This window comes from Malaclemys terrapin, chromosome 2 (genome assembly GCF_027887155.1).
Source record: "Malaclemys terrapin pileata isolate rMalTer1 chromosome 2, rMalTer1.hap1, whole genome shotgun sequence".
Classification (NCBI taxonomy): Eukaryota; Metazoa; Chordata; order Testudines; family Emydidae; genus Malaclemys; species Malaclemys terrapin.
The window spans coordinates 78,892,080-78,918,714 of NC_071506.1; the positions used below are offsets into that span (position 1 = coordinate 78,892,080).

The following is a 26,635-nucleotide window of genomic DNA, read 5'->3' on the forward strand; positions in this document are numbered from 1 at the left end:
TATTGATGAACTGCTGTTGATAAGGGACACAAGCTTTTGAGCTTACACAAAGCTCTGTGATATTACCTCACCCATCTTGTCTCTCTAATCTAGATCAGTGGTTTCCAAAGTGGGGTGCGTGCACCCCAGGGGGTGAGCAAGAGGATCCTTCGGGGTGCACAGCAGGAGGAGCGCCACCAGAGCAGCGCCGCTTCGGCAGTTCGGGCGGCTTCTTTTTTTGCTTCGGCAGTTCGGGCAGGAGTCCGAGCGGCTTTTTTTTGGGGGTGGGGGGGGGGGGTGGGGGGGGAGGGAGGCTTGGGGTGGCAAAAACAGTAGAGCCGGCCCTGCAGCGCGGCAGGGGGGGCATGCTCAAAAAATTTTTACTGAAAGGTATGCGCAATGAAAAAAGTTTGGAAACCACTGATCTAGATTATTGGCTCTCCTGAGCTGTTTGGGCAACCCCGTAAAATTATAAATTTTAAACATTATATAATCTTCATTTTTATCTGGAAAAATATTAAAGAACTCAATGCCAGCTTAAAAAAAGCTAAAGACATACCTGTACTATAGCAGGTCTTTGATCAGGAGATACAACTGAATTCGTTGTTTGAGTTACTGTTTTCACAGGAGTTGCTACTACTTTTTTTAGTAAATGGGTGCCAGTGTTCTTTAAAATAAAAAGATAGAATATTTAAGATACAGAAGGCATAGAGTAGTAGTTAGACTAATTAATAGAGTTAGAAACATTTACCTAAACTAGTACTTACTCTTGCCCAATGCAAAACATTTTTTTAAAAGGCATTAATTTAATCCAACAATTTAAAAATGAACTTGGGAAGGAGTGTGCAGGTGTAAATAAACCTACTTAACTACCAATGTTATAACAAGGTAAACAGATACAGTACAGTAAACAAAATAGTTTGGGCATTTTTGCTGATTAGTACAGAAGTAGACAAACGGTGACCATGTTATGAAGAGAATCACTCGTTACTCTTCATTTTGATATGTCCAGATTTGTGTGGTTCATACATGAAGGCTAAAATTCTATATATTTTCAGATATACATAGAATCACAGAAATGTAGGGCTGGGAGGGGTCACTAGTCCAGCCCCATGTGCTGAGGCAGGATGACGTATATCTAGACCATTGACGATAGCTGTTTGTCTAACCTGTTCCTAAAAATCTCCAGTGACATGGGTGCAACACCCTCCCTTGGAAGCCTATACCAGTGCTTAATTAATTATCCTTCTAGTTAAAAAGCTTTTCCTAATATCTAACCTAAACCTTCCTTGCTGCAGATTAAACCCATTACTTCTTGACCCACCTTAAACGGCCATGGAGAACAACTGACCACAGTCCTCTTTATAACAGCCTTATCAGATCCTCTCTGTCTTAAGACTAAACATGCCCAGTTTTTGAAACGTTTCCTCCTAGGTCACGTTTTCTACACCTTCTTTCATTGTTGTTGCTCTCCTCTGGACTCTCTCCAATTTGTCCACATTTTTCCTGAAGTGCGGCACCAAAAGCTGTACACAATAGTCCAGCTGAAGCATCACTAGTGCCAAACAGAGCGGGACAGTTACGTCCCATGTCTTACATGACACTGCTGTTGACACATCCCAAAATATCAGCCTTTCACAACTGCATCATGTTGGTTCATATATGCAATTTGTGATCCACTATAACTCCCAGACTTTTTTTTTTTTTTTAGCAGTACTGCCACCTAGCTAGTTATTTCCCCATTTTGTAGTTGTGCATTTGATTTTGCCTTCCTAAATGTAGTCCTTTTCACTTGTCTTTATTGAATTTCATCCTGTTGGTCTCAGATCAGTACTCCAGTTTGTCAAGGTCATTTTGAACTCTAATCCCATCCTCCACAGTGCTTGCAACCCCTCCTAGTTAGGTGTCATCTGCAAATTTCATAAGCACATTCTCCACTACATCATTCAAGTCATTAAAAGAAAATATTGATTAGTACCTGACACAGAAGAGACCCTACTCCGTACATCCCCCCATTTTGACAGCTACTCTAAGTATACGGTCTTTCAACCAGCTGTGCACACACCATATAGTAATTCCAACTAGTCCACACTTCTCTAGGTTGCGTAGGAGAATGTCATGCGGGACTGTGTCAAATCCTTCCTAAAAATCAAGATATACCACGTCCACAGCTTCCCCCCTTAACCACTAAACTAACAACTAATAACTCCGGCCAAGGAGGATACCTAAAGATAGGCCTCTAAGTTCAGCACTTTTGAAATTCAGGGCACCTACCTAGGTGTTTAAATATGAATTTTAAGTCTTAGAAAAACTGAGTTTTATCAACAAATCAAGTGTTTCTTTTTTCAAACCACACGCAAACCTTGTATCATTTACTTTTAATTTTATTCATTTTAGATAGCGAATGGTGAGTATTCTCCAATTTGAAGGCAATGCCACTGTAACTTAGGCTAGTCTACACTACGGGGGGGATCGATTTCAGATACGCAAATTCAGCTACGGGAATAGCATAGCTGAATTCGACGTATCTGATCCGACTTACCCCACTGTGAGGATGGCGTCAAATCGACTGCCGCAGCTCCCCCATCGACGGCGCTTACTCCTACCTGGGCTGGTGGAGTACACGCGTCAATTCGGGTATCGATTATCGCGTCCTGACGAGACGCGATAAATCAATCCCCGAGAGATCGATTTCTACCCGCCGATCCAGGCGGGTAGTGAAGACAAGCCCTTAGCTGCAAACACTGCAGGGGAATGTTAAAAACAAAATATAACTACTTAGCATACACAGTGCTTTCAAAGCAAACATTAAAACACAAACATTAAAAGTGTTTCCTTCCTTTTTTTTTTTAAATTCCAGGGTTGGGTTTTTGTTGTTCTTTGTTTTGAAGACATACAAAGTGTGCCTAGAATACCCAGCAATGGCCCTCTATTTGTATTGTGGTAACACCTACAGGTGCCATTGTGCAAGGCACCGTACAGATACAACAAGAAGATGGCCCTCTGCCAGAGAGTTTACAAACTAAATAGGAGGAACAAGCAGCAAATCAGGGAGGAGCATATAAACTAGTAATTGCACAACTAGTAATTTCAGAAGTTTTGTTTTCAAAATCAGCATTTGAGCCAATTACAGGGGCCACTACACTGGTTAAAAGGGACCCTGTGTGAGAACAGCAAGACTGAAATCCACTGTTAGATTATTTGCTAGCTATGCTATAAAAATAATTACCTTAGGAGGTTTTACAGGATTTCACTGGAAGGGTTTTCAAGTTCAATACTAATTTAAGTAATATGTCTATTGAAAGGAAATGGAAGCCAATGCCAATGCTAGTTTAGTTACAATTAAACATCAAATTGTTTTAAAATTTTATGTTCTAAAAGTCTTCTCTCATGTGAGCTACGCAATCCAGAGCGAAGTAGCAGAGTATGTTTTAAATAGGCTTTACACAATCAGATTTTTATTTTTAATTTCAACAGAATTGATTTTTAATTTTTTCATTAATCAATTTAAATTTTCACAGTTGCATGAAGTTATGGGGTAGAGGAGTCAGACAATAAGGGGTCAGGAAATTATTTAATGACAGATTCCAAAATGGAAAGCTTTATAAACTGTTAAGACAGTCATCACCACTTCAAAATATACAAAATAAATATTCTTAAATCAAACTAAAATGTGAGCAGCATTTTTTACTTTGCCTATCTGTAAATTCTGATTATTATTGATGGAAATATTTTAGTCAGTTTGTGAATGTATGGTGAAACTGACGTTTACTGATAAAAATCGAAACTGGCCAAGCCTAGTTTTTAAAGTATGAAAGCAAAATACACAGTGACATTAATTCTAAGGAAAAACTAAGACTTTCAAACAACATTTAATGAAACTTCTACAAGGTTTGCAAATACTAAGTTATAAATACATCATATTAAGAAACAATACAGTACAGCTATTGCAAAATCAAGCTGCTTGAAGAAGTTTTACCTGTACAGTACATATTCTGACTGAAGGTGTGCTGGTAGGTATTGATGGTCTTGCACCTGTATTATTTTGTGTCTGGCTCTGTGCTCGAGCTATTGCTTGTTGAGATACTAACATTAGTTGACCATTGTTACTTCGGATAAGAACTGTACCTGTTGGCAAGAAAAAGGAACAGACTGTTAAGAGGAATTACTGCATTGAAGAGTACCTAAGGAATTTTTAAAAATTGTATTACATGCAAAGAACTGAGGTAATGTGATAGCAATATCTCTGCAATGTGACAAGAGTGAGGAAATGCAAGGGCTAAGGCTCGAAGAGCAGCCTTAACTTGACTGTCTTGCACTTTATATATGTTTCATGACAGCAATATTATTTAACTATTACAGTCACAGACAGCAACATTAAACAAATAGCAATACTGAGCCACACATTTAATACACCACATATTACATTTTGATTTTAATTACACATAATTGGATTTTTGCTTTTCCAATGATATTTGTTTTTGTTTGCTTGGTTTTTTTTAAAGAAATATGAAGAAAATCCAGAGCGGATTGGTTGGCAGCACTTGCTCATGCAACTATCTGACGGAGAGCTTAAGAGCTCTTCTAGATTTGTTTGCACTTAATTCCCTGAACCAACAAGTGTACCCTTAAATATAGATGAACATGTGTGCACTTACAGTTTAGAGGAAGTTTGCAATGGAAACTGAAATATGTAGGCAGACTAATATTAATTAGAAAGCAATTGTCGCTCCCAGTACATGCCAGCCATTGGCTAAAGACCTCTTCAAAATAGGTTTAAATTTTTTTAAACTGAAACAAGAAATTTTATTTAGACATTCAGGAAAAAGACATCCTGCTTTCTTTGCCCCTTTCCTGTCTTTGAATTGTCTTTTTTCCTATATGTTTCTTTCACTGTAGCAACTCCCAATATCCTAATATATATTAGGTGGACCTAATATACCTGGATTTCAGTAAAGCGTTTGATACTGTACCCCATGAGGAATTATTGGTTAAACTGAAAAACATGGGGATCGATATGAAAATCCAGAGGTGGATAAGGAATTGGTTAATGGGGAGAATGCAGCGGGTCGTATTAAAGGGTGAACTGTCAGGTTGGAGGGAGGTTACTAGTGGAGTGCCTCAAGGTTCAGTTTTGGGACCCATTTTATTTAATCTATTTATAACTGACCTCGGAACCGATTGCAGGAGTGGGCTGATAAAGTTTGCAGATGATACGAAGGTGGGAGGCGTTGTAAATTCGGAGGAGGATAGGGATATTCTGCAGGGAGACTTGAATGAGCTTGTGAATTGGAGTATCAGAAATAGGATGAAATTTAATAGTGAAAAGTGTAAGGTGATGCATTTGGGGATGACTAATAACAATTTTAGTTACAAGATGGGGACGCATTGGTTAGAAGTAACGGAAGAGGAGAAGGACCTAGGGGTCCTTGTAGACCGCAGGATGACTATGAGTCGACAATGTGACGTGGCGGTGAAAAAAGCCAATGCTGTCTTGGGATGCATTAGGCGAGGTATATCTAGTAGGGATAAGGAGGTCCTGCTTCCGTTGTACAAGGCGCTGGTGAGACCTCATTTGGAGTACTGTGTGCAGTTCTGGTCTCCCATGTTTAAAAAAGATGAACTCAAACTGGAACGGGTGCAGAGAAGGGCGACTAGGATGATCAGAGGAATGGAAAACCTGTCGTATGAAAGGAGACTAGAGGAGCTTGGGTTGTTTAGTCTGACAAAGCGAAGGCTGAGGGGGGATATGATTGCTATCTTTAAATATATTAGAGGGATCAATACAAGGGAGGGAGAAGAATTATTCCAGCTTAGTACTAATGTGGACACGAGAATGAATGGATATAAACTGGCCGTGGGGAAGTTCAGGCTTGAAATTAGACGAAGGTTTCTGACCGTCAGAGGGGTGAAATATTGGAACAGCCTTCCGAGGGAAACGGTGGGGGCGACAGACCTGTCTGGCTTTAAGATTAAGTTAGATAAGTTTATGGCGGGAATGGTTTAATGGTAAAACATAGTAGTCAAGGAAAACCAAGCAATGGTAGGTAAATAGTTTAATGGCTAACAGGGGTCAGGCTAGAGACTCTTGCCTATATGCTCGGGGTCTTACTGATTGCCATATTTGGGGTCGGGAAGGAATTTTCCTCCAGGGTAGATTGGCAGAGGCCCTGGAGGTTTTTCGCCTTCCTCCGCAGCAGGGGGCAGGGATCACTAGCAGGAGGGCCTCTGCCGATTGAAGTCACTAAAACACAGGATTGGGGACTTCAACAGCAGAGTCCAGGGAAGGGGTAGGGACAGTTTTATGGCCTGCAGCATGCAGGGGGTCAGACCAGATGATCATAATGGTCCCTTCTGACCTTAAAGTCTATGAGTCTATCCAAAACCTTTTTTTAAAAAGCATATTAAAATTTTACTCAAGGTATCTTTAATAACCAAGCTTTTCCAGAGCTTTCCATAGCAATGAAAGATCAGTAAGCATATGCAACAACTCAACCAAGCATTCTGCAAGTCTACATTTGTTAGACAATACAAACCAGAATCGCTCAACATGATACTTTTTGCTTGCGGTACTTCACACTCTTTAGCCTCTGTACTTTTAAACAAGATTGTAGTTCAAGTTTGCTACTCTATAGTTGGATTTCTCCATCACCTATCCCATGCTCAAGGCATCTCACATAACTTAATACACTGACTGAACGGTTTTAAAAGTTATCCAATCTAATATCAGTTCTCAGGATGTGCAAACCACAAAACAAACCCACTTAAGGTCTACAGTTTCTTCAACTGACAGCTATTGCACATACAAGGAGGAAGTTTACACAACCAGAAGGTGTAATTTGCAACACAGGTAGACATGTGTGTGTTGGTGCCTAAATACAACAGCGTGGCTGTGACAACTTGGATGGTGACTGAGGTTAGCCACTCAAGTACAATCCTGCCAGACCCCACATATGTATTTAGGGGGTATAATTCCCAGCACGGATAGAATATACGTATGCTAGCTCTCCTCGACCTGAAAATGAGTGTGCCCGCTAGCTAGCCGCCTAGCTGCTTTGCAGACATACTCATAATGAGGCATGGTTTGCAATACTAACAGACTAGTTATCTTTTAGCAGACTGGAGCCAGTTGGTCTTCAAGACCCTGCTCCTACAAACACTTATGCACATGCCTAACATCACTTACATGACCAGTCCCATTGACTTCAATTGGACTACTCACATATGTATTTGCTTAACATTACTCAAGTGTTTGCAGGACTGGGGCCCAAGTGTGGTGTTCACTAATGATGTAACGGGCATTAGTTACGTTATTTATACATAAGTTTCCATGAGAAGGAAAAATATCTCATAACTAGTCAATTACAGTAAATCATTCTGCTTGTATTAAAGATGTCCAAGTAGATAGAGGAAATTCACTGTTGCTGCATATATTCACTTTGGTATATTGACATTTGGAAGACATTAAAGGGACACTGTCAGATCAGTTTTGGCCCACACTTAAAACTCCATATTACAAAATCTAAAAAAATCTTGAGATGGATAATCTTTTTCTTCTAACATGCTTTTAATATTCCAGAGGAAACAAGGCCTTTGGTTTCTTTGAACAAGAGATTTGCCTATCATGTCTGCAACCTTAACTTTGGGCTTGTCTTCACTACTGGGGTAAATTGACCTAAGTTACACTACTCCAGCTGCATGAATAATGTAGCTGAGTCTACCTAGCTTAGGTCAACTTACCCCAGTGTCTTCACTGCGCTAAGTCAATGGGAGACGCTCTCCGGTCGACTTGCCTTACCCTTCTCGAAGAGCTGGAGTAACGGGGGTCGACCAGAGAGTGCTCTGCCATCGATTTATCAGGTCTTCACTAGATAGATACCTGTTGCATCGATTGCAGCAGCAGCAGCATTGATCTCCCGTAGTGGAGACCAGCCCTTTGTGCAATGACAGAAGAGGATAGAAGTGACACTGAGACTATGCCTACACTAGCGCTTTTGTCGGTATAAATTATGACGCTCTGAGGGATGTTTTTTCACACCCGAGTGACATAAGTTACACCGACAGAAGCGCCAGTGTGCACAGCACTATGTCAGCAGGAAATGGTCTCCCGCCAACATAGCTACCGCTGCTCATGGAGATGGTTTTATTATGTTGATGGGAGAGCTCTCTCCCATCAGCATAGAGCCGCTATACGAGCGATCTTACATCGGTACAGCTGTGCCACAATAAGATTGCTAATGTGGACATGGCCTTAGTTTCATACGCTTCTCTCAGGATGGACAGCTAAAAATAAATAGCAGTCAAAATTTTAGTGTTTAAGTTTAATAAATTTGGGTATTCTGTCACATAAGTAAATGAACTTTTAAAATATGCTCTTTAATCTAACTCATGTAAATTGCCAGAAATAACTTAGCTCAGTTTATTACAGATTTTTGTCAATACTTTAAGTCCTGATTATATTAAGACCTGCTAAAACTCAAACACAATGTCTGGAAGAGTTCACTATCATCAAATTACCTAAACTCACTACTGGGCTGTCTAGTTCGACTTGGTTTAAGTGACAGCAATTCCCACCAAAAGTGCACAACCAAGGGAAGTTCTTAAAGTGCAATCCATAAACATATCTTTCTTTAAAATGCAAAGCTTGCAAAAGCCATTATATATTGGATCATGACATGATACTGGGGAACTTTTAACCATCTCTGAGGAAGATTAAAATATGAAATGCCTTTCTATACAGTAAAAGCTAAAGTCTTGTCTACATGGGGCACTCAGGAAAGTAAAGATGAATTAACTAAAGGTCTTAAGTGCATTAGTTAAAGTACTTTGAGAGCATCTACATGGGGATTTTTTTCAGAAGTAAATTGGCCTTATCTCACTATCACTTAATCCAAGAATTTGCACAGGGGTTTAAATGCACTTAACTTCACACTTTTAGGACACGTCTACACTAGCAGGCTTACAGCAGCACAGCTGTACCGATACAGCTGTGCCTCTAAGATCGCTCATGTAGCCGCTCTATGCTGATGAGAAAGAGCTCTTCCATTGACATAATAAAATCACCTAAATGAGCAGCAGAAGCTAGGATGGCAGGAGAGAATCTGCCAACATAGCGCTGTGCACACGAGCATTTATGCCAGCAAAACTTACGTTGCTCAGGGGTGTGTTTTTTACCCACCTCCCTGAGCAACGTAAGTTTTGCTGACATATGTGGAAGTCTAGACATGGCTTAATTTTAACTTTCCTGAAGTTTGTCTACACCACAGAAACTACAGCAAACATAGGGGTGCTGCTTTAGTGCCTAGTGTAGAAGCTTTCGCATCAATGGAAGGGGTTTTTCCATTGATGTGATTAGTTCACCTAACTGTGAAGCAGTTGCTAGGTCAATAGAACAATTATTCTGTCAGCCTAACTGTCTCTACACATGGGCTTAGGTCCATCTAACCACAGTACTCAGGCATGACATTTTTCATAGGCCCGAGTGACATAGCTAGGTCAATCTAATTTAAGTACAGAACAGGCCTGAGTGTCGCTGTGTAGCCTTAGGCCTGGTCTACACTACGACTTTAATTCGGATTTATCAGCTTTAATTCGAATTAACCCTGCAACCGTCCACACAACGACGCTATTTATTTCGATGTAAAGGGCCCTTTAAATCGATTTCTGTACTCCACCCCGACGAGCGGAGTAGTGCCAAAATCGATTTTAGCAATTCGAATTAGGGTTAGTGTGGCCGCAATTCGATGGTATTGGCCTCCGGGAGCTATCCCACAGTGCATCATTGTGACCGCTCTGGACAGCAATCTAAACTCGGATGCACTGGCCAGGTAGACAGGAAAAGCCCCGCGAACATTTGAATTCCATTTCCTGTTTGCCCAGCGTGGAGAGCACAGGTGACCACAGATAGCTCATCAGCACAGGTAACCATGCAGGCTGATAATCGAAAAAGAGCACCAGCATGGACCGTGAGGGAGGTACTGGATCTGATCGCTGTATGGGGAGAGGATTCAGTGCTTGCAGAACTTCGTTCTAAAAGACGAAATGCAAAAACTTTTGAAAAAATCTCCAAGGGCATGATGGAGAGAGGCCACAATAGGGACTCAGATCAGTGCCGAGCTGCATGCAATTCTAGGGGGGGCTGCCACCACTACCCCACCTGTGTTCGTGGATTCTGGGTCGGGGATAGTCTCATCAGCGACGCCTGAGGATTCTGCCGATGGGGTAGAGGAGGAGGAGGAGGATGAGCTTGCAGAGAGCACACAGCACTCCATTCTCCCCAACAGCCAGGATCTTTTTATCACCCTGACTGAAGTACCCTCCCAAGCCAGTACCCAAGACTCTGACCCCATGGAAGGGACCTCAGGTGAGTTTACCTTTTAAAATATAAAACTTGTTTTAAAAGCAAACGGTTTTTAATGATTACTTTGCCTGACTTTGCATTCGCGGTCAGTTCAGCTACTGGAAAAGTCTGTAGCTACTGGAAAAGTCTGTTAACGTGTATGGGGATGGAGCGGAAATCCTCCAGGGACATCTCCATGAAGCTCTCCTGGAGGTACTCCGAAAGCCTTGCCAGAAGGTTTCTGGGCAGTGCATCCTTATTCCCTCCTCCATGGTAGGACACTTGACCACGCCATGCTTGCAGCAAGTAATCTGGTATCATTGCCTGACAAAGCCTGGCAGCGTATGGTCCCGGTGTTTGCTGGCATTCAAGCAACATCCGTTCTTTATCTTGTTGTGTAATCCTCAGGAGAGTGATATCACTCCTGGTAACCTGGTTGAAATACGGGAACTTAATTAAGGGGACAGAGGTGGCCGTTCCTACTGGGCTGTTTGCCTGTGGCGGAAAATAAATCCTTCCCTGCAGTTAGCCAAGCGCAGATGGGAAATTGGCCCTGAGTTTTTCGCGTTTGGCTAGCAGGGATCTTCCCTGTTACCAGCCACGCGGTGGGGGGAGGGGTACCGTGATCATCCCAGAGAATTCATGGCGAGAGGGGGGGGGTGGTTAGTTTGTTTTCTGGTGCTGCTGAATGTTAACAGAAAAACCGCAGCACTCTACTTGCCTGAAGGGGCCCAGACAAGCCCCCCCACACTGCCCGCCCCCCCCAACTGGCTGAGATTGGCCAGGCTTCTGCAGCACTCTATAGGCTATGCTTGGTAAGTGGGAAAGGAGGGTGCAGAAGCTGTAAAACAATGGCTTACCATGGCCGCATGCAAGCCGAATTCTGTTGCCCAGACCTGTGATCTCTAGCAGCAAAGCCACAGGCACTCAGCATTAAGAGGCAAAATGCGACCTTGCACAGAAATCACATGTGCTATGTAATGTGAACAGTGTTGGTCACCGTGAAAGAGTATAAGCATTGTTCTGCAAAATGTAGCTTTTAAAACAATTCTCTCTTTTTTCCCCTCCCTACAGCAGCTGCAAATTCCTCAAGCCTCCCTCCTCCATCCCGAAGGTTATCACAGATAAGGCGTCGTAAGAAGAGAACGCGAGAGGAGATGTTTTCGGAAATTATGGAATCCAGCCGCAGTGACAGAGCTCATGTGAATGAGTGGAAGGAAACAGTTTCAAAGTATAGAAAAGAAGTCAGTGAACGTGAGGAGAGGAGGGACCAACGTGAGGAGAGGAGGGACCAACGTGAGGAGAGGAGGGACGCTCGAGATGAGAGGTGGCGGCAGGAAGACCAGAGGATGAAGGATGCAACGCTGGGGCTGCTCCGGCGTCTGGTGGAGGTTCAGGAACGGCTGCTGGAAAACAGACTGCCGCTTCAGCCCCTGTTCCACCCTCCCCCCTCCCCATGTTCCATATCCTCCTCACCCAGACGTGTAAGAACTCGGGGGGGGGGGGGGGGGAGGCTCCGTACACCTTCCCATTCCACCCCAGTAGACAGCCCAAGCAAAAGGCTGTCATTTTTTTAACCTTTTCTTTGTGGCTTTTTCCTTCCCAGCAATCCTCCTCCCAAATACCACCCGGGTTCCCTCCCTCTTTTTCTAATCTATTAATAAAGAATAAATGATTTTTAAATGATAGTGACTTTATTTGGTTTGAAAGAAAGCTGGGGGAAGGGGCAGGGTGGGTTCCTTACAGAAAAATCAGTCAATAAAGGGGGCGGGTTTTCATGAAGGAGAAACAAACAGATATTTCACACTGTAGCCTGGCCAGCCATGAAACTGGTTTTTAAAGCTTCTCTGATGCACAGCGCTTCATGGTGTGATCTTCTAATCGCCCTGGTGTCTGGCTGCGCGTAATCAGCAGCCAGGCGATTTGCCTCAGCCTCCCACCCCGCCATAAAGGTCTCCCCCCTTACTTTCACAGAGATTGTGGAGCACACAGCAAGCAGAAATAACAATGGGGAGATTTCTTTGGCTGAGGTCAGAGCGAGTCAATAATGATCTCCAGCGACCTTTTAAACGGCCAAATGCACATTCTACCACCATTCTGCACTTGCTTAGCCTGTAGTTAAACAGCTCCTGACTCCTGTCCAGGCTGCCTGTGTACGGCTTCATGAGCCATGGCATTAAGGGGTAGGCTGGGTCCCCAAGAATAACTATGGGCATTTCAACATCCCCAACGGTTATTTTCTGGTCCGGAAAGTAAGTCCCTTGCTGCAGCCCTTTAAACAGAGTAGTGTTCCTGAAGACGCGAGCGTCATGAACCCTTCCCGCCCAGCCCGCGTTGATGTTGGTGAAACGTCCCTTGTGATCCACAAGTGCTTGCAGCACCATTGAAAAGTACCCCTTGCGGTTTATGTACTCGGTGGCTTGGTGCTCCGGTGCCAAGATAGGGATATGGGTTCCGTCTATTGCCCCACCACAGTTAGGGAATCCCATTGCAGCAAAACCATCCACTATAGCCTGCACATTTCCCAGAATCACAAACTTTCGTAGCAGCACCTGAGTGATTGCTTTGGCTACTTGCATCACAGCAGCCCCCACAGTAGATTTGCCCACTCCAAATTGATTCCCGACTGACCGGTAGCTGTCTGGCGTTGCAAGCTTCCACAGGGCTATCGCCACGCGCTTCTCAACTGTGAGGGCTGGTATCTTGGTATTCTGGCGTTTCAGGGCAGGGGACAGCAAGTCACAAAGTTCCATGAAAGTGCCCTTACGCATGCGAAAGTTCCGCAGCCACTGGGAATCGTCCCAGACCTGCAACACTATGCGGTCCCACCAGTCTGTGCTTGTTTCCCTTGCCCAGAATCGGCGTTCCATGGATAGAATCTGCCCCATTAACAACATGATCTCCAAAGCACCGGGGCCTGTGGTTTCACTGAATTCTGTATCCGTGTCCGTGTCCATGTCCTCATCATGCTTGTCGCTGCGCTGCCGCCGCCGCTGCCTCCTCGCCTCGTTTCTCTGGTCCTGGCTGAGCATAAACTCCACAAGAACGCGCGAGGTGTTTACAATATTCATGACTGCTGTCTTGAGCTCAGCGGGCTCCATGCTTGCCGTGGTATGGAGTCTGCAGTGTTCACCCACCCAGGAAAAAAGGCGCGAAAATGGTTGTCTGCCGTCCGTTGCTTTCATGCAGGGAGGGAGGGAGGAGGTGAGGCTGTACCCAGAACCACCTGCGATGATGTTTTTTGTCCCATCAGGCACTGGGATCTTAACCCACAATCCCAATGGGCGCGGGAGACTGCGGGAACTATGGGATAGCTATGGAATTGCTACCCACAGTGCAACGGTGCAGAAATCGACACTAGCCCCGGTACTTGGACGCACACCACCGAAGTAATGTGCTTAGTGTGGCCGCATTCATTTCGACTTTATACAACCTGTTTTTCAAATCCGAATTATCTAAATTCGGATTAATCCCGTAGTGTAGACATACCCTTAGTCATCACATTTACACTTGTGTTGTCAAGGAAAATAGTCACTCTGAATATTATTTTGAATACTATTTAAACAAAATGATTTCTTTAAAAACACTTTTCCTTGCCACAAGAGCCTAAGACCCAATACTTAGAAAATGAAAAAGCAGTCTGCTACAAAGTAAATCATTCAGAGTTCCTCCGGTGATGTGTGAATTTGACCCAACTGTCCTAATAGAACAGGAATTACTGCAGCTGAACTTTCAAAGCAAGAGCATTTAAATTTATTCCAGTAGGAGAGCTTCATTTTTGTTAGTTAAAAGTTTGTTGCCACCTCTGTTAATATTCACTTTTCAAGACCTGATTGAAATGTGGAAGAAGGCAGAGAGATTTTTAAAAAGACTTTCAGACCTCAGACCAATAAGTGAATGTGTCTAGACATAATAGCAAATACACTCATTTTAAAACATTAAAGGCACTCCCTTCCTCCTTCACTTACATAACCTTACCAAGATTTGGATTTTGCGCATCTCTTGTGATATGCGTCCACAATAGAGTGGGGAACATTTCTGAGTAAAATAGAACTGATTTCCATTGAATAGTGAAGACGACATATGAGAAAACAGCTAAATGTTTACCTTGATTGAAAGAGTGAGTTGGGAAGGAGAAATGTGGGATGAAATTTTCAGAAACGCCTAAGAAAGTTAAAAGAACAGGAGTACTTGTGGCACCTTAGAGACTAACAAATCTAAGGTGCCACAAGTACTCCTGTTCTTTTTGCGGATACAGACTAACACGGCTGCTACTCTGAAACCTAAGAAAGTTAGGAGCTCAAATAAGATTGAAAGTTAATAGGGTTTGGTCCCCTAACTCCTTTGAAAATCCCAGCTATTATTTTCTCAGGGTACACCTACACTACAGCGGGGAGTCGATTTAAGATACGCAAATTCAGCTACGTGAATAGCGTAGCTGAATTCGACGTATTGCAGCCGACTTACCCCGTTGTGAGGACGGCGGCAAAATTGACTTCTGCGGCTTTTTGTCGGCGGCGCTTACTACCACCTCCGCTGGTGGAGTTAGAGCGCCGATTCGGGGATTGATTGATCCCCGAGAGGTCGATTTCTACCCGCCGATTCAGGTGGGTAGTATAGACCAGACCTCAGAGTCCTCAGGCTTTAAACACTCAAATGAGTAAGGAATCACTTAAGGCATTACAAACAGGGTATTAATATGGTTGAAAGTTAGCAAAAACAAAGACAGGACAATTTCCCTGATATATAGCCTACAAATACTGAGGCCTTTTCCGCTATGAAAAAAAAAGTCAAAAATAAGTGAAAGCCCTGATCACTTATACTGTTTAAAACTGTATTAGATAAAGCAGGACATGCTAATTTCTTTTCCCTTTAAGATATCTTAACTCAAAAGCTGCAAATTACATCTGAAAGAGACCTAACCTTTATATGACTTGAATAAAAGTTTTGAAGCTGTGGGGCTGTATGGTTTCCTACACAACATAGGTTAAGGTTTATATTTTGTCTTCTAAGGACACTGCTGACTAAGTAAAATACATTTATCAGGGCTTGAACAGACGCTTACTATGGATGCTGATACAGAAGATAGGAAGGGCTAGCACAGCAAGCCCCAACCAACATATTAGTGAGAAGCTCAATAGGGGATGCTGCTATTCAGACTGCACTCTCTCTGTGTGCTGGTCAGATACCAGAATGGTGCCAAACACAGAAAAAGTAAATAAATGTAAAAACTTCCAAGAAAGAGCCCATTCCCCTACTCCCACTATGACCTAACTTTGGGGAAGGGAGTTCTCAATTACTCCCCTCCCAGATAGCCTTTTAGGGGTCCTCCCCACTTGTGAATAGCTCCTGTGTTTGCATCTGCTACAGCTTAGTTTTACTCTGCTGCTTAGGAAAGCTAACAGTTTCCCTACAACCCAGCTGTGAACTGGACCTATCTTGTTCATTTCACTAGCAGCAGTGGCCAGATTATGAGGAGAGACTGGGAGGCAACCAGCATTAGGCCTGGTCTACACTGGGGATCAGCCCCAATTACAGCCATTAGTTTAGCTGCCTTAACGTAGCTGCCTAGCATAGGCTAGCAAAACTGCTATAGACCGTGAGGTGCATCCATGCAGCTTACCAGTTTCAAGTAGGGGTAAAATGCACAGATGAACATTGTTGCTTATACTAGCTTTGACTGTCTACACTAGGGTTCTGCACCCAAGCTGGCCACTGAATGACTGACTATCCGGCATAGGCAGAGACAAGATGAGGGGGTGGATAAGGGAGGTCCTCAAGGTAGGGTGCAGCAAGTCAACCAAGCTAATTTTATACGTTAGAACACCTCGCAGTAATGGACGTATGTTAAGGATTAACGACATCTCAAGCGCAGATCCTCTTTTTAGGCACATACTAAGTGCTAAAGCTGCTAACGTTTGGACAGCAAGCTAGGTTTCATGTACTGCCTTATCACAATGGTGTCTCTCCTGGCCTTGGACTCTCGACGTTCAGATTAAAAAAAAAAAAAACATAGTAAAAATAGGAGTGCTATGTTCACAGTGCAGTGTGTAAGCCCAGGGTTTGAACTGAGGCTTAAGCCTAATCACCCTTCCATCTACACACGCAAATTGTGCTAATCCTGGGCTTGGACCCAGGATCGCAGGACCCCACAGTTTGGAGGGTCCAAACCTGAGACAAGCTAGGACCCAGGTTCAAGCCCTATTGTTTTGCAGTATAGTCAAAGCCTCACTGGACTTGTGCTCTGGAATCTGCCAAAAGTATTCCACAATCCCATGGGATGACTTTCTTTGTCCTCTGGACAGTCAAGTTTGGTGGGCGGTCAAATTTTCCCACATTGCACCATGAACAAAGGACTGGAGTAGCCACCTTTTGGGAGAGCACTAGGAAGTCTGGGATATGGGTGGTTACACTCGGGCCTGCATAATGTAGCCCCAGGTTGGGACCCAAACATCAACAATTCCTAACCTGGGGTTACAAATGAGTATAAATGCTCAAGGCCTCTAGATTAACAATGCTCTGCTAACCTGAGTTCTAACCACCCTGGAGATTTACATTGCAGGGTAGACATACCTGAATTGCAAATGGCCAGGAGGTTGAGTTTCTTGTTTGGAATAATCCTTCTCTGACCTTCAAACTGGATAACTAGTGAGACTGTCATCCAATGTACTCTACTTGGCGCTTCATCTGAAGTCCATGGAGAATTAAGCTGATGCTAAATGGCAGCTGCCATTTAGTTAATTGGAAATGATTATATCAGATGCCCCACAGTCTGCACTGACTAACCTTTACTTTTGGGGTTCAATTAGGGATAAGGTTTTGCACAGGTGCCATCTTCCATTTGTTCCAAGGGGGTGCTCAGCCCCAGGTCCCCGCCTCACTCCATCCCATCCCCGACCCGCCTTTCTGCCCCGCGCCTGACCCCATCCCTTTCCACCCCCTCCCTGCCTCTTTCCACCCCCTCCCCCAAGCATGCCCCACCCCGCCCCTCCCCCTCCGCACCTCCTGCATGCTGCAAAACAGCTGACTGCAGTGGGCAGGAGGTGCCGGGAGGGAGGTGGAGGAGTTGATTGTCGGAGCCACTGGCAGGCAAGAGGTGCTCTGGGGGGAGCTCAGCACCCGCTAATTCTTCCCCCCCTGTCTGTGCTCCAGCCCTGGAGCTCCCACGGAGTCTGTGCCTTTGTGCTTTTGACATCTGACACCTAAATGATGTGGACCCTGACTACCTTATCGTGATATGATAACTGAGACTAAATGACAGGTTCAGAGTAGCAGCCGTGTTAGTCTGTATCCACAAAAAGAACAGGAGTACTTGTGGCACCTTAGAGACTAACATTTATCTGAGCATAAGCTTTCGTGGGCTACAGCCCACTTCATCTGCATATAGTGGAAAATACAGTAGAAAGATATACAGAGACACACACACACACACACACCATGAAACAATGGGCGTTACCATACACACTGTAAGGAGAGTGATCAGTTAAGGTGAGCTTTTATCAGCAGGAGAGAAAAAACTGTTTGTAGGGGTAATGAAAATGGCCCATTGCCAGCAATTGACAAGGAGCTATGAGGAACTGTGTGTGTGGGGGGGGGGGGGGGGGGAGAAATAAGCATGCTCTTGTTTAAGAAACTGTCACCTCTGAGAGCTGAATATCATCATGATACCCTGTTCTCAGCCCATCAGTGAAGATACCTAATTGCTAACATTGCAGAGGCACGTAAGATCCTGTTTTGCCTGCCTTCCATGTTGTTACTTTCTTCCCCGGTATTTTTCTTCCAATCCTCTTGGCTTTTCTTCAAACTAAAATCAGTTGCATTGCATCAGCATAGTGAGATGAGATGACCAATAACCCTGCCCTCTCTAATAAGAAAAGACCTAATCAGATGTCCCTGACTAGAAAAGTGATCCAAGTTCCAAGCAACAGGTGCTATGGTCAGTCTGCCAGCCAAAGCATCCATTTGTGACCGGCCTGCCATCCAGTGTTCCAAAGACATGAATAAAAGCTGTATTTCCTCCACCTTGTCTGTTAGAAAAAGGAGAAATGAATACCCTTTGTGCATCAGGATTGAAAGTAAAATTAACCCTTTCCTTTTCATCGAGAGGTTGATGTGAAAATAAGAGACACTAATATTTTGCCCCCAAAAGGAGATAGTCTTCAAAGGTTTTGATTTAGGTTTGTTTTGCATAATCACTCAGCCATAGTTTCAGTAAAAAGGCTTATTTTAATTTCTTGTTCTTGTGTTTATTGATTAAACTTTCAACTTTAGAATGAATGGATTTTAGTGTTTGCCAAATAACTGAGTAAAATCAAGGGCTCTGTTTAAAAATAACTCCAAACCTATATCACTGCTTAATGTTCAGAGTTTATGAACACCTCTAATTTTTTTTAATTAGCCCAAATTAAGCCACCAGTCAATGCTCTATATAAGGGCTGGTCTATATGAGGAAAGTGACCAGAATAAGCTATTTCACCATAGCTCCTAGTTGGCATTCAGTGCAAATAAGAACATTTCATTCTGGAACAATTTTCCCATGAAGAAAAGCCCTTAGGCTTTGTCTAGACTAGGATTTAAAAGCGTAATGTTAGACTGAGTCACCTCGCTCAGTCTAGTTCGCATCTTCAAAAATCCTGGTCAAGACTAAGCAGTTGTGTAGTAGCATGTGGGCTTCCTTAGGGCTTGTCTACACTGGCAATTTACAGCGCTGCAACTTTCTCATTCAGGGGTGTGAAAAAACACCCCCCTGAGCACAGCAAGTTTCAGCGCTGTAAAGCGCCAATGTAGACAGTGCACCAGCAATGGGAGCTATGCCCCCTGGTGCCGGGAGCTACACCCCTCGTGGAGGTGGGGTTTTTAAGAGCCGCGACCACACAAGGCACGCTAAAGCGCTCCTGCGGCAGTGCTTTAGTATTGCCAGTGTAGACTGGCCCTTAGGCTTTCACTTGACAAAGCTTTTAGCATATGCTAGAGTACAATTGCTTTATCTTGCCCTGGGTCTTTGAAGATGCTAACTCGAGCTAGGTAACTAACACTTTATAGTGTGCTGGGGAGAATCAAGTTCCCCTCCTGACACACATTCAAAAACTTTGAGACACTTTCTTTGTTCTATCCATTGTAACATGAAAGCTATACAAATAGAAACGATCTGTCCTGGGGGATCATTACAGTATCTATATTGCAGTGTAGCTATATATAGTGCTGTGTGAATGTGCCACATAGTTGACTTGCTATTCAAAGCAATTAAATTAAAGCAGGCATAAACTAGACCGAGCAATAGACAGCAGAAAAACGAACAGGGTGTGGCATGTGAATTACATGCTTCATGGAGCAGCAGTTTCTTTGAATGTGAAGACGTGGCAACTTTACTTACCAGCAGCCAGCTCAGCCAATAGTAATCTAACAGCAGTTCAAGGAGCCCGACTCCCTCAGCAGCAACTAAGGTCCCAGGAGTACTTGGGCTCAGGTGAATAAATCTCACACAATTGACTGAGGATAAATGGTCCAGACAGTATTACTTGAGACTTCAATTATTCAGCTTTCAAGCCAGCAAATCTATCAAGGTTCTACAAGAGCAAAGAGTTGGGATGCAGAAGTGCTGACGAAAAGCTGTCTGAGCTGGTCAAAGGCTTGGCTGCAGAGCAGCAGTCAAAATAAGTTCTGTGGCAGTGTTCAAATAGTCTCTGCCCAAAGAGAAGTGAAAAGTTAGGCCCAAACACTCTTCACCTTTCTGTAGTATAGAACAGGCAAATCCGAACCAAAGCATAGTAGTTTTCTTCAAGAGAAATTTTCATATTATATTGTGGCTTAGTCAATTTCAAGTGTCAGTGGAAACACAATGCCATCAGTTAAGGTTTGAATGATAACACCAATTACATTGATTCATGCTGGATTTTAAATGATTAAGAGACTAAAATGTTAGGCTCTGAGCTGCCATATTTCTTCGTCTCTAATATGAAACACTTTATCGGTTATGAACAAAGACTGTACCTCAGTAAGTTAGTGTTGCTTAACTTGAACAATGACCATCTTTTCTGATAAGAAATGTAAGACTGCTGTGAAATTTGGGTATAAACTTTAAAAATTGGCATCCTTTCCATGTTGTTGATTATGACTGTTCTGCTGGAAAATAACAGCTTTAAAAATCAAGAATGGCTTCAGCAAAATGAAGTGGTAAAACACAAAGTAAAAAAAACATTTGAACAGGATGATCATGTCACTGATCATTGTTCACTTTTTCATCCAAATCAGAAGTAAGTTTTGCCAGAGTCACAGTAAGAACCTAAATATGTCTATTAACTTACTATTCTATGCATTTTAGCATGCTATGAGTTTCTACCAAGGAGTGTATCTGATATTCAGATGCCCAGTGCTCTTTTGTCACTTAAAGAATTATTAAATTGAAGTGATATTGCAACACTTTCAACAATTCAACCAGGGGTTATCCATTCATGGGTTTTTATCTATGTTTGCTTTCAAGGGCTTTGTGAGGAGCATCTTATTCATTCTATTCTCACTATAATGAGACAAATGAACACTCTCCCAATTAAGTCATTTATACCTCCTTCTAGTCTCACACATGCAAATAACCTGTGATGAATCTGCTAAGCAGGAGAAAGGGTAGAATAGGTACAGTATGACACTGTTCTTCTACCCAGCAACAACACTGCTCCTTCACCTGAATTCATGTGCACAGACCTGAGTGATTAGCAACATATAAAATAGCAGCCTTTGGAGCAGAGCTTATTTCAAAGTCAAGAGATTTAAAAAGAGCGATAGATAGAGCAGACTCACTGTCCTCCTCCTCCATAATATAAAACAGCAATATAAATATATAAACACAGCAATTAAAAATGGAGAACTTCCTTTCATCTCTGAAAGTACTGGCTTTGAGGCAATGGGATTCCCTAAACGTGGAAGGGCGATGGATGGATCGCACATCCCAATTGTGGCCCCAGACCATCTTGCAACAGAGTACATCAACCGAAAGGGCTACTTCTCCATAGTCTTGCAGGTGCCAGTGGATGACCACAGCTGTTTCACTGATATCAATGCAGGGTGGTCAGGGAAGTTGCATGATGCATGCATCTTTTGGAATACTGGACTGTACGGAGAGCTGCACACTGGGACTTTCTTTCCAGACCAGAAGATTCCAGTGGGGGATGTGCAAATGCCCATACTGATCCTTCGAGACCCCGCCTACCCTTTGCTCCCATAGCTCATGAAGCCTTACACCAGGAACCTAGACAGCAGCCAGGAGCGCTTCAACAACAGGTTCATCAGGTGCCAAATGACCACTGAATGTGCCTTTTGGCTGATTAAAAGGTCTCTGGCACTCTCTTTTTGGCCACTTAGACCTCAATAAGGAAACTATTGTGGGCTGATGTACGCTCCATAATATGTGCAAATCAAAGGGGGAAGTTTCCCCAGGGGTGGGCCACTGATTGGCTGGCTGCTGATTTTGAGCAGTCAGATACAAGGGCAATTAGAGGAGCGCAGCAGAAGGCTATTTGAATCAAGGAGTCTTTGAAGGAACATTTGGACAACAATTCCCAGTAATGTGCCTGTATGTGATGAATTTGGCCAGGCAATGTTTACTTGCCACCATGAATTACTCCTGTAGTGCTTGCTTCTTGAGCGTTAATTGCAAAGAGCAAATATTCCTACCTATAGCCACTGTGTTTCAATGGTAGCACTGAACGATGTAGGTATGTCACCAATAAAGACTCGTTATTTCAACAACTCGAGTTTAATAACTGGATAAAACACAAACTTTTGGACAAACAGGGAATATGAAAGTGAGGAACAGTCTTGCAGTTAGGGCTCACAACTGGGTGTAATTCCAGCTTTCATTGGAAAACCTGCCCCCAGGCGTGGAGTGCACAGGGTACCGTGAGGAACCAGGACCGTGCAACAATTGTGGTGGGGGAGTTTGGGGAGGGCATGGACCGGTGTTCTGTTGTGGCTGGAAGGGGAGTCAGGCATGGATTTGCTCTGATTGCAGGCTAATGAGGGACTTCAACATCTCTGGCTGGTCCTCCAGGAACTTTATCTTCCACTCCTACCCATGTCCTTTCGCAGCTATCCAGGCTCCGTCTTTCAGTTACTGTCTCCCTCCACGCTCATTTCACTATGTGCTGCATCTATTCACTGCAGAACTTTAAGAAACATATCCTCTTTTCTCCTCCTGGGTCACTGCCTTATCTGATGGAGGTGTGTCGCTGGTGTGGAGGAGTGTGTTCTCAAGGGCACATCTGCAGAAGGCAAGGAAACAATCAAGATACCATGTCGTGAGTGCCCTCACAGCCGTGAATCACAAAAAGTTACACACACCTCTTTCTCACGGTCCTGTGGCTAGCATACAGGTCACGGAGAGTCCCAATTATGGGGAGTTCACAGCTGGGGTGGGGAAAAGGGGAAAAGGCAAGAAGGGACAAAGGCCGGTTTGCAAAGGGGGCTATTATAAGTGGCTAGGGAGCCTATTCTGAATACTGGCACTCTTCCCTTTTCCATAGGCTAGGAATCGAACCAGATCTCACTCCTCAGGGTAACCCAGGATGCAAGGGAGCATCTCCTGCATGCGTGTGGCTTCAGACCAGCTCTGTATGCTGATTGCTTGTGTGATGCTTTGGTCCCTGCAGAGGTAATTGCTGGGTAGTACAGCAAAGTTTCCTATAGTGACGGGGAGAAACAAGGCAGCTCTCCCAAGGAATATTCAGCAGAGGATGGCAGAATTCCTTCCTAGAGATCACTATGGAGGATTCCAGAGACATCCCTGTGTACATTAACATACTTTTTGCTGTGGCCCCACTGCATAGATGGGCAGGCTTTATTAATTTCTGTCCCTTATCCCTCCTCTACCATATAACGAAGTACATGAGAGCTCAATCTCCTCTCACTTTGCAGTATCAAAGCAAAATGAGCACTTACCGTAGCTCCCCTCTCCTGCATCCTGCAAGCCAGAGTTGGAGTGCTGGGACCAATTAGATCCCTCCGGACTGGAAAAGAGGTCCTGATTCACCAGGCATCTAGACAACTTTGCCTTGTGCTCCACCTCGTCCTCCAGTTCCACCTCCTCGTCCACCAGGTCCTCATCGGGGTTGATTCAACTGGCCGCTGCTTCCAGTCCTCCCCAAAGTATCCACTGGGCTCTTGGTGAAGGTGGAGTCGCCACCAAGAATAGCGTGCCACTCCTTATAGGAGTGGCATGTCTTCGATGCTGCTCCAGAGCAACAGCTGGCCTCCCTTACCTTTTGGTACACCTGCCTCAGCTCCTTGATTTTATCATGGCACTGGCACTGCTGCGTGTGCCTTTCATGCAATCAGCCCGTAGTATTGAAATTTCTACAGCTGGTGCAAAGCTGCGATTGCACAGCCTCTTCTCCCCACATACTCAGCAGATCAGATAGCGCTGGTGTGTGCCACATGGAAGCACATCTGCTGTGTGAAGGTCAGCTGGGAAGATGCTGTGTGAACTGTGCACCAGGAGCAACCAGGAAGAGGAATTTCAAAAATTCGCAGGCTTCTAAAGAGGGGAGGTGTGCATACCCGTGTATCTTCAGGGCTGCAGAGTTTTAACTGCTGACCAGAGCAGTCATGATGGGCACTGTGGGACACCTCCTGGAGGCCACTTAGGGTGACATAACTAAGTGAGGAGCCAGAGTGACGCAGCATCACTCTAATTATGTCGCAAAAAAGCTCTAGGCTGCTCGCCGAGGTGGTTTTATTGTGTCAGCATAGCAGGGGAGTTACATCGGCAGGAAGAGCATTTCAGTGGGTACACCTTCACTGTTTTGTCAATGAAAGCTGACTTGTTGACAAAACTGTGTAGTGTAGACAAGGCCTAACCTTTCTGAACAGTTAGCCAAAATCAGCTTGTAAAGACCTTAGGTGGCAGTGAACTTGCCAGAAGCAAGTAAAACAGTTCTTTGTAGAGGACCCAGATGAAAAGAGAAAGTGACTAAATTCCCATAATCTTAGTCACTTGCTTTCTGCAGCAAGTAGAAAAGCATGTTATGCACTGTAGGGCCCTGCTTACACTAAGGCTGTTTTTCAAGCTTACCTATCCACTGTTGCTAACACACCTGTTCAGCTCCATTGGCGTTAGCAATTTTGGCACCCCTAGTGTAACCGGGCTGCTGCTACTATTTTAAGCATCATCTAACCCTGCTCACAGGACACATACCTGACAAAAAACAGTAGCTGGCAGCCCTAGTACATGACAATACTGCTAACACCAGTAGAGCTAGACCAGATTTAGTAACAGTTGTAAGGCTTTTGAAAAGTATCCCTACCGTAAGCATATTGAAGTAACAAAGGTAAATCCATCAGTATCTAGGCAAGTTTCACACTTCACTGCACTGCCCTTCCATAAGGGAAACAGACCCGTTTGGCTGCTGGCAACCCTTCAAAAATGGCCTTTAAAACTGTCCCCCAGATAAACAGTGTAAGGATGAGAAGAAGTAGATAGACAACTGAAAAGATGAACAGTGACAGAAAGGGCAAAAAAAGAATATAAGGAGATCCAAGAACAAGGACGGGGGGAAAGGAAGATGGAGGACTGAAATTAGGATTGCTGCTGTTTTTGCTCTATGTCATTTCTCTCCTCCATAAATGTGTTGGACCCCAGGACGTGAGGTCAGTTACCAGAGGTTTTTTGGTTTTTATTTTTGTAGCCCTGTAGACTCATGTGCTAAGACAGTGAGAAAGCTTGTTCACCCTACTAGCCATTTTGGAAGATAAGAGCTATACCAAAAATATTAACAGGAACCTTATCCTCTAAACCCAGCCTTCAACTATTTCCATCACTGACACTTGCACAGTATTTATCACCACTATTTTTCGAACAATAAATTGAAGTGAGTGGTCAGTCCACTCCTCAGCAAACAGATTGTCTTGTGTGTCACGGACTCTCTCACAATCTGAACCACCATTAGCAGTATCAGTATAGGCCACGGACTGCATGAACACAGATCAGGACAATGGCATATTTGCACAGGCGGGAAGTAAATACTGCACTTGCTGTTCGTGTTCTGTATGCAGACTGCATTGACTGTAAAGTTCTCTCAAAAACAACACTCACTTTTTAAAGAGAAGGCAGAGCAGGAAAAGTCTCAGATGCAAGATGAAAACCCTACCTTTAAGGAAGCAATTTGTTTAGTCTGAGTGTTTATTACATTTCCAGATGAAGGCGCCAAAATACACACTCTGTCACCAGAACAGGGCAGAGAACCTGCTCCAAAGGGACCTGCTAGTCCCCCACCTGCAAGTGCCTGCTAGGGATCCCCCTCTGGTGCAGTACATCCTCCAGTGGCTGTGAAACTGACAACAGCTCATATACCTCAAGCACAGTGGGGAGTGGCTTTAGTGCACGGTGCTCTGCCTATCTGCTAGATAGCAGTCCTCAGCAGACAGTTTGCCAGCTGGCACAAGACTGACTAACCTGTCCCAGGCCAGAGAGTCAGGGAGCTGTAACTGTTTTTCCTCTTCCCCTGGGCTTCCCAGGATGGCTGTTTAGGGGGAAAGGAAACAGTGACAGAAAGGGCAAAAAAGAATATAAGGAGATCCAAGGACAAGGATTGGGGGAAAGGAAGATGGAGGACTGAAATTAGGATTGCTTTTTGGTCCACTAGACCCGGCAGAGCCAGGCAAACTCCCTCAGGACTCCCACAGCCCAGCGCTCTCCTCCCATCTCTCTCACAAAGCAGCAGGCAGCCAGCAGAGGAGCTAATGAGCAGCTGCAACCAGGAAAGGGCATCTGCTGCTAAAGAGTGCACCCAGTTCACACTGCAAGTGCTTTAAAATGAACAGTGTAAGTGGTGCTCCCTACCTCTTCCCATAGCAACAGGGCCAATTCAAACACTTCAAGAATCACAGGGAACATGCTTTTAATTCATAATTAAATGCATATTTTCTCAATAGTTGCTCTCAAGGGCCACAGATTGAACACCACTATTTTGAAGGCTATTTGTAGTCTCGTACCTACCATTTTTCATTTCTGCCTGTTAGTTTTTGTAGCTATTTATTTTCAAATATAAGCTTTGACACTCAGTGATTAAGTCAACCATGTGTTTGAGGCATTCACATGAACACTTACCTAGTTATAATGCTACAGTTCAGCATCAGAACTACCTGCCTGAATAACCTTTTATTTTGCTAATTAAGAATGAAATCTATAAGACAGAAGACGTAAATAGAATAAAGCCTTCTCAAGTGTAAGAGTCTCTTTTTAAAGGATCAAAATAATCATTCAAAGTGCATCACCCAGTGATGTTTGTACATTTGAGTTTTAACTAACTTTGTACACTGGTAGCACAG

General features: G+C 43.9%; 1 protein-coding gene across 1 annotated transcript in view; it reads right to left on the bottom strand.

Moving 5' to 3' along the window:
- TAF4B (TATA-box binding protein associated factor 4b) overlaps positions 1-26,635 on the bottom strand; it is a 116,181-nt gene that overhangs the window by 84,371 nt on the left and 5,175 nt on the right. Inside the window, exons 2-3 of the mRNA XM_054017576.1 lie at positions 3,959-4,107; positions 539-646 (exon numbers count right to left, since the gene is read on the bottom strand). Of these exons, the coding sequence (XP_053873551.1) occupies positions 539-646; positions 3,959-4,107 (257 nt within the window). The remainder of the gene's footprint in view (positions 1-538; positions 647-3,958; positions 4,108-26,635) is intronic.